Here is a 9,385-nt window from a genome sequence, read left to right as displayed (position 1 = left end):
AATCGCAGGCAATGGAACGTGTTTCTAAAAACGCACAATTTTAAAGGTTGAATAAGTTAGCTAGGCTTAAATTTTAAACGCACAATTTGAGGTTGGATGTTTCTTGTTTTTCTTTGATGATTGCAGTTCTCTTATTCCTCTATCTGTTATATAAACTGGGCATTTGCGAGTGCATCAGTCAATGCCTTTGCAGAATGGTATGGGCATGCCTCGCTTCCTGTTTTCGTGCATGGGAGTACTGCTTCATTTTCTTGAGGGTTAAGCTTCGTAAGCTCAAAAGGGTACACAGAGAACACAGACGAGACATTGAAGACGAGTTCGATACAAGTGATGAAGAAGATGAAGAAGATGATGATGATGATGATGAAAGCTTTTCATATGATCATGTTCCTATGGATGTGAGCAGGTCAATATCTCACCGATGGAGGGATTACAGAGGTGCTCACTTGAGGAAGTCCTTGCGGCCGAGGAATCATCGCATACAAGTAGGTATTAGTAGGGATTCTTCAATTCATGGTGGTAGATCAGGAAATCATATTAAGACCGTTGATCATGATGACATTAGGGTAATCAGGACATCAAAGTTTGCGCACAAAGGAAGAAATTATAAGGGTGGGGTTTATCACAGGCGTAGGTAGTCAAAAAAAAATACTTGTATTATAAGGAGAGAGTAAATTAAATGTATTCTACTTTTCTTCTTCGATATTCTTTTAATTTTCTTTACCTTTTATAATAAGCTTTTAGAATAAAAAGTCTGATCTTTTGCAACAACATTCAATTTGACATGCAAATGATGCAATTGATACCTTTTCTTTTCTAGGCCTTCGTCGCTACTACCTTCAGAACACAAAATAGGTTGTCATTGCTAATAGTGGGTTATCAGCAACGACATTTATGTCGTCGCTGATTACAGCTTATCAGCAACAACTTGAAGTCGTCGATAATAGTATTTACTTAACATAATATTAAAGCAAAGGTTCTCATTAAAAAGCTTGATATTTTTATCTATTTCTCTATGTTTTCATGATTCAAATAGAAAAATTAAAAGGACAAAAAAATGGTTTTACTCTACTTTATTTTGAATATAAGATATATAATTTTTTTCCCTAATCAATACATAGGAAAGAGAGGTTATAATGGAGTCTTTCCCACTTTTGATTTAAATATAATTAACATTGTCTTTATCATTCACTTCTTATTTCAATTAAATATTTTATATGTTGGGCCTTATTACTTACTTTCACGTGAGGGGAGCTTTAAAATATTAACTACCACATTCATATGTACATATATATATATATATATATATACATGCTTGGACTAGTAGATTGGGGATTGCCTATACGTGAGGAAAGGAGCGACTACAAATCTTAGTCAAGAGTTTGAATTTTGGAATAACGTACGTATATATAGAAACTTGGCTGAGATGTTCTATTGTTGCTTGCTCGATCGAAAGCTTCCCCCTTCCAAAAGAAAGCTCAAACCCCAGCTTTGGGCCTTTGGCTAGATCGAGGTGATCGATCAGGCTATAGTACTTGTAGAAATTTAACATTAGAATATTGAAATTCAAGACAGATGGTTTTCCATTGCTTGCCGTGGAAGTTTCCCTTCTCTGTACCGTAAGTTATGCCACTTTTTCTCCCCTCATATACCCCCCCAATCAATGGCTCGGTTTTCCACTCTACTAGAAGATCGAGATCATATCGATCGATATTTCATATTTGTCCTTCAATGGACCGCGAGGAGAACAGACAACCAGCTCCCAGGAGATTAATCCCCTTAATTAACCGGGTCGTTGAACAAGTCCAATCAGATTTGGCTTTAGCAATTATTTTGCAAGAACAAGAGAGGGCCTTCACGAGGCTCGCCACCATTGAAAGCACCTGCGAAGAAGATGATGAAAGTAATGCTTCTGATGATGGATACTTCGAAAGCCAAGAAGTTCAAGCCGAACTTGAGTTTCTTGAGGGAGAAGAAGAAGAAGAAGAAGATAGCGGCAGCAGCAGCAGCGCCACTGATGATGAAGAAATGGATGAATTATCTTACGAGGAGTTGATAGCACTAGGAGAGTTTATAGGAGAAGAGAAGAGAGGATTATCGACGAGCGATATTCCTACGTGCTTACGTGCATGTAAATGTAAGCCCGTTGAGAGCAAAACGGCCGGAGGCGTTGATCGGTGCGTTATTTGTCAGGTTGAGTATGAAGAAGGTGAAGCCCTGGTTGCTCTTGCTTGTGAGCATCCATTTCATTGTGAGTGTATAAGCCAATGGCTTCAAATTAAGAAGATTTGTCCAATCTGTAGCACCGAAGTTTCACCAGTACCCAAACTATATACTTCTTTATAACCCAATTAATTTGCACTGTAAAATGTATTACTGTTCAAGATATATGTGTGTGTGTGTGTGTGTTTGTTAGCATTTTAATGGAAATTTGATTTAATTTACTTCTTTTCGTTCCATGAACATCACCACCAATCTAAATATCAATTAAATTCCATCTTCAAAAAAATAAAAAGTAAATAAATATCAATTAAATTTCGAAAAGGCTATAAGAAAACTAATTATACAAGGTTTTGTCATTCATAACGTAAATCGTCCATGAGGGCAGATCTAAAGAGAAAAAAATTCTTATTCAAGGCAAAAACATGCATAACTAGCAAACAGCAGCAGCGGCCAGGGAGGAGATGAATGGCACAGCAAAGAGGTAGCCAAGATTATTGATCTGGTCGGATAACACTTACAAACAAAAGAAAAAAAACCAGAATGGGAGGATGAGGGTAGGAGTGGGGAGTAGAAAGAGAAAGGGAGATGAGAATGGAGGAAATATGCTCCCTCTCCCTCTCATATCTAATTTCTAAGGGGTGAAATCTAGGGCCGACTTCTTCTTTGCAACGTTATGAATTACAATTCTTCACTTAGTTTTCTTTGATGAATGAAATGCTAAGATATTTCGTACCAAAAACAATAAAAACTAATTATACAAAGTTAAATTACCGTTTGTGCCCTAAACTACCACCCTATTATTAAGTTGAGGAATACTAGGCATCCAAACACTTGTTTCCAGAATTTGGTTCCAAACTGATGTGTCACAATCCTATGAGATTGTGGCACACTTCCCGAAATGATAGATCTCATGAGATTGTGACACATCAGTTTGGAACTAAATTCTGGAAACAAGTGTTTGGATGCCTAGCATTCCTCTATTAAGTTAACCTCTAAACTACAACTCATTGCAACTCATATCTGTAAATTATCACAATGTCTTGAGTTTCCTTATTTGTCAAAATTGATTGTTACATGCTTTGCACATACATATTACTTACCAAATTACCCTCACTTGAAAAAAAAAAATGACACAACTACTCAAAGGCATAGCTGAGCAGCCGCCCCCATTTCTTTAGTGGAGAGGATATACGACCATCATTTTCCACATGTTTAAAAAGGGTGGCCGCAGTTATCTCAATCTGTTCATTCAAGTGACCACCCCAATTTGTTTAGCGGAAAGGTCTTACATGTGGCCACCATCCACTTGTTCATAACGGGTGATCGCGCAGACACCCTCATTTTATTAAGAAGAATGGTCAAACGCTTATCTCCATCTATTTAGTAGAGTGGTCACGTAGCTACTCTCATCTGTTTAATAGGGGTTCGTAGGGCTACCCCTCACATATTTAGAGAGATGGTCGTGCAGTTACTCTTTACCTGCTCAAAAAGGAGTTGTTGCACAACTATCTCCATCTATTCAATATATGGCTCGCATTTTCTAAGGAGGTGGTCACACATGAGTCACATGACCACCCCATCTGTTTAGAAGAGTACCCAGCCACTCCCGTAAGTCCTATCTGTTCAAAATGGTGGCCACATGGTCACCTGGCCCCTTATGTGGTAGATCGCCATATGCTGCCTTTATGGCAATTTTTTTTTTTTAAAAAAAAAAAAAAAAAAAAAAAAAAAGGAAGGAGGGCAATTTTGTAACTTACACGCACGTAGAAGGGAGGTGCAAACGTTTTTTCATCTCAAAAAACAATCAATTTTAACACAAGTGGCCAAAAAAAAAAAAAAAAACTTAAAAAATGGGATGATATTTAAGGGGCAAATTGTAATTTACCTTTTTTTATAAACGACAAAACATACAAGAATCAAGAAACTTCCTCCTTTTACATCGCTTTGCCAACTTGGAAATTAAAAATTAACGAAAATTTTGGTGTGCCACCTTTAGGATACACCTGCCCGATCTGAAAGTAGGTTTGGATTATATTTTTATATATATATATATAGTGGTCTCTATTTATTAGCTAGAATTATCTTTCTAGTTTTTTTTTTAATCTTTCTAGAATTTGAGTTGCACTTGCACCAGTCAATTTTAACTATTTCTAATTAAAGTATTGTTTATATTTTATGAATATCAAAGATTGTGCTCTACACACTCATGGCACTGATCTTATAGGTTAATAATATTATATTCATTAAGATTTAAGAAGAACATACAAAAAAAAAAATAAAAAAAAAAAAAAAAAACACAAATCACGAGAACCAGGGGACACGGGGCCTTGGCCTCCCATTTTGAAATTTTTCCTATATATATATATATATATATATATATATATATATATATATATATATATATATATATATATATATATATATATATATATATGAGGAAAAAAAATATATATATATAAATAAAATAAAACTCTGTGTTAAGAGTTGATCTTAGAATAGTTCCTTAAATTTTTAAGTGCACTAATGTGACCCATCAAACTATCAAAAAAAAAAAAAATTATCACTTTTGTTGAAATATTTTTATAATACCTTTATTTTCTTAAAAAGTAAAATAAAAAACTATTTTTTAAAAAATAGTTAAATTTAAAAAATTAAAAAAAAAAATAAAAAAAAAAAGAAAAGAAAATGGGTGGCTTTTAGTGACACGTATCGTCATTTTATTGATGCTAACGTGGCACACTAACGGAATCCGTTATAGATTTTGACGAAATTTGACTACAATGAGTGATTTAGTTTTATAAATGTACATTTGTAATATATTGATTTTTTTTTTAGTAAGAGTATCACATGTTATCATTTTGTAGGTGTTGATGTTGACACTAACAGAATCTGTCAAGTATTTTGACAGAATTTGACTACAATAACTAAATTGTTATTTTTTTTTTTTTCCCTAACTTGAAGCCCTTGAATTATTTTTTATTCCGTAATGAAATATTTGTAATTTAGGTCAATTACATGGATTGATTTTATATTTTTTGTTCATTTTTTTTTAAAAAAAAATAGTTTAGTTTTGGTTTTTTTTTTTTTTTTTTTTTAGTTTTTAAGAGACAGGGGTATTATAGGAATATTTCGACAAAAGCTACATTTTTAGCACACTTTGTTGTTTGATGGGTCACATTAGTACACTTAAAAATTCAAGGGGCTATTATAAAATCGACTGTTAATTTAGTGTACTTTTTTATATTTTTCCCTATATATATAATTTAAACTTATCTCCTATTAAAATTAAAAGTAATGATAAAAACCACACTTTTATTTTATTTTTATTCGACTTTGTTAACACGATAGGGCTAATTAACCCTTAGATCAGCCCCTATTAAAAAAAATTCAACAATTAATTGACACTGTCACATCAAAACAATATAATAAAAATATAATTTATAGCATTACTTTAAAATTAATCTTTAACTCTTTGTTTTTATACTCATATAAGAAATCTGTTTCATTTGATAAAATTATTTCTTTCTCTCTCTTGTTTTTTTTTTTATTAGAATATAAATATTAACAAACATTCAAAATTATTTTTATATTCATATCATACCATAACATTTAAAAATAAAAAATAAAAAAAATCACATGAGCGTGTTTTGGTTTGGAGTGTTAAGATGAGATAATTAATGGGGAAGGCACCATGCCACTTCTTTGAGGACCGGCAGGCTGCAACACCATTTAACACCCTTGTCGGTCCGCTGTTTCTTTCTAGAAATTTAGAAAAGCTTTAAGTAAAGATAAAAACTAAAAATGGGAAAAAGGAGGAATTTCAGTCTAAAACGAGAAAAAAAAAAATTAAAAAATTAAAAATAAAAAAATAAAAAAAATCATTTGCTATTGCTAGCTTTCTTTGTCCAGTAGCTCCAAAAAAATACAAACAAAAAGCCTACATTCCCAATAGATGTATCTATGAAAGTTATAAATATATATATATGAAAAATATTTGATATATAAATTAAACAATATTTGATAATTAAATATATTTATTTAGTGACTAACAACCAGTATTCCGTTTATAAATAATTTGTAGTAAAAGTTGTAAGATCATTCACATCTGGTTCATCAAGTTTTCTCCCAATTACAGTTTAAAAATTACATTTTTATATTTTAGCTAACCCCACTTTTCTAGTATATCTACATCACACTCTTTATTTTAATTGAACTTTTACTATTCTATTTTTAAAAAAATTTCTTTATTTTTTTATTAAGTAGAAAGAGAATATTAGAGATTAACTTTTTGCATTTGGTGAGGGTAGTGCTCACCAATTTTTTTTTTGTTAAAATAGCTAATTAAATGTAAATAATTTCTCACCTAAATCTTCATCTTGACTAACTTTTGGCTAGCCGGGTGTGAATGCTCTAATATTCCGGAACATTAATATTAATATATTTATTTAAAGATTTCAGTGTGCCACCTTTAGGACATATGTACATACACCTGCCCGCATAGGTTTTCAACTTTTGACTCAACCCCACATAAAATATAACCAAAAACACGTTAGTGGAAAGGTACGCCTTTAGGATTAGAGCACGCGGGACATTGATTTTGTCACAAAACGACAAAACAAAATAATTAAAATATTTTCTGTAATAGAGAAGGCAATTACGAGTGATAAATATTGGGTGGTTAAAACTTAAAATATTGGAATTATTAGACAACCCCTCGTTCGCACCGTAAAAATGCAATGATTAAACAACTTTATCCCTCCATTATCAGCAAGATCCAGCCAGTTTCGGACTGATGTTGAAAACATTTTACAAGGTGCGGAAAAAGGGGTTCTGTTTGGATAAGTTTCGGTTGAAATTATATCCGTCCAAATTTTGACACATATTTCGTAACAAGACATAAGAAAACACATATCTTAATTTTAACGGGTTTAATTTTAATTAAATCCATTAAAATTGTTACACGTATAAATAACTAAGTAAAAAGAGATGGGGGGGGACAAATTGGCGGCTAAAAAGCTCTGACGCACCCATGGTGACCAGTTTGAAAGAGATTTATTGTCAAAAGTGACAAAAGAAAAAAGTGAAGGTTCAATTCATTTGGACAGGTTGATATGCAAGGTTTCAGTACACGTCACGCCAACCGGAGTTTAACTTTTTCTGGACAGGGTTTTTTAGGATGCGGTGCTCGTCAGCCCACATTCTTCGAGCTTCGCACGCCAAAAAGACTCCTGGTTTTGAATTTTTTTGATTAAAATCATTAGTCCCATGGCTCCCACTTGTGTGTAAAGTTTCATGCATGTTGCATAAAATAGTTTAATCAGGGTGTTGATCGATTTCTCAGTTTTAAGCTTTAACTTTAATGTTGTGCATACGCATCAGGATTAAGGCATCATTGTTCACATCCGGCAAGCCAAATATTAAAAATGAAATATATATATATATATATTTTATTCTACCATTCTCTCTCCTCTGAATTTGCTTTCTTTCAAATAATAAAGAAATCTCTTAGAGAAAATAATAAAGCAATATTTACGAGTGTTCACATGTGTGATTGATACTTTTAAGGTTATTTGATCTTGACCTTCAAATTATGATGTTTTGGTCTTTGCCCACATAACATTAAACCAATAGGCTTATAGGCTATTATTCACGTGAGCTTATCAGTTATGACAGGCGGTTCATTGTATGTGTCCATCATTAACAGTGTTACAGTTACGTCTAATATGGACAAAAATTTATTTTAAATTGAGTTGGAGAAATTTCTTCTAGTTTGGTTTATAAATTTACTATATATTCTTTAGTACTTGCGAAACATATTATTTTTTAATAAAATTATTTAAAAAGCACGTGCAACAAATACACGTAATAATTTTATAAATGAAATTTCTGTCAATCTTTTTTTTTTTTTTGAACAAGGGAAGAACTTTTATTATAATATAAGACTCAAACGGTCAAACGCTGTAATTAGAGGTACAAAAACTCCTGAAAACAAAGTATAGGACTAATTCCTGACTTGAAGGGCAACTGCCATAACAGATAGACACACAAGAATACATCTCTTTACAATGAGTTTTACTATGAGGAGATAAAAGAGCAAGATCTAATTTAAAAACAATTATTACAGTTTAGATTTAAAATTTACTATAACAGGCTATAGGGATTAGTAACAAAATATAAATTAAAAAATCAAAAACACAAACTAAAACAACACTGGCTAGCAAAGAGCACTAGGAGTCGCCGGTAACAGAGCGTATATACCATGCGCCCACATCATCAGATGAACCACCAAATCTTTCGAGATCCACCTACCGCAAATTGGAGAAGATGAAGAGCCAACACTGGCCGACGAGGGAGGAGCACCTGCTAGTGCGTGCACACCATGCTCCGATGTACAGACAGCCGAGGAAAACATGCCTTGTTGCAGCAGAGGCAGAGTACGACGACGAACACCCTAGTGAGGCGCGTGACATGCATAGAATGAAGGGGAATCATAGATCTAGCTTAAAAAAAGGCTCGAAAACCGAGCTTGGCACCTTATCTAGATCAACCCAACAATAGATTGGACTATTGGAACCTACAAACTCCAAATCCTCAAAAGGATTAGAGAAAATTACTTTAACCTTTTGGTTTTAAAAAGAGCCACTAAAAGGGAAGAAAATCAACTGCCCACGGCTCAGTGCCGAGCCGAAATAAAGCAATAACAGAAAAGTAAAGAATAAAATCAAAAAAGCAAAACAGGGGTCGAGAGCAAGCCCCTTCCCCCCTCAACCAAGAACTTCTATCAATCTATTATTCTTTCGTGAGTTTAAGTTTTAATTTTTCAATTTAGCACTAAAATTAATAGTTATCATGATGATTTCTCATTAATTATTTAGTCAAGAATATCTCTATCATTTGACATTTGAATACAGTATTTTATTCTTGATCTCTTCCCCTCCTTTCTAGCAAACCATGGAAGAAAACTTGACCTTACAAATCTACTACTTATAGTATGTCCACGAACCCATCAATATCCTTGCAATTGAAAGGATATATAAGACCAAAAAATTAAAAAAATTAAAAATAAATAAAAAATTTGACATAATAAGTTAATGTGCAAGGTGTAAGAAAGTAAACCTAGGTTAAAACAAAGACTTGTGCCAGTTGGTTTGAAAGAATATCA

General features: G+C 32.9%; 2 protein-coding genes across 2 annotated transcripts; both read left to right on the top strand.

The window, feature by feature from the left end:
• The first annotated feature begins 194 nt into the window (after positions 1-194).
• Positions 195-638, top strand: LOC133865614 (uncharacterized). Its single transcript, XM_062302032.1, has one exon. The coding sequence runs from the start codon at positions 195-197 to the stop codon at positions 636-638; it is 444 nt and encodes a 147-aa protein (XP_062158016.1).
• A 715-nt stretch (positions 639-1,353) lies between these two features.
• Positions 1,354-2,444, top strand: LOC133866818 (E3 ubiquitin ligase BIG BROTHER-related). Its single transcript, XM_062303468.1, has one exon. The coding sequence runs from the start codon at positions 1,627-1,629 to the stop codon at positions 2,344-2,346; it is 720 nt and encodes a 239-aa protein (XP_062159452.1). The 5' UTR covers positions 1,354-1,626; the 3' UTR covers positions 2,347-2,444.
• Positions 2,445-9,385: the final 6,941 nt, after the last annotated feature.

The sequence above is a fragment of the Alnus glutinosa genome, chromosome 4 (assembly GCF_958979055.1).
Source record: "Alnus glutinosa chromosome 4, dhAlnGlut1.1, whole genome shotgun sequence".
NCBI lineage: Eukaryota > Viridiplantae > Streptophyta > Magnoliopsida > Fagales > Betulaceae > Alnus > Alnus glutinosa.
This window is presented reverse-complemented; position numbering and strand designations above follow the sequence as displayed.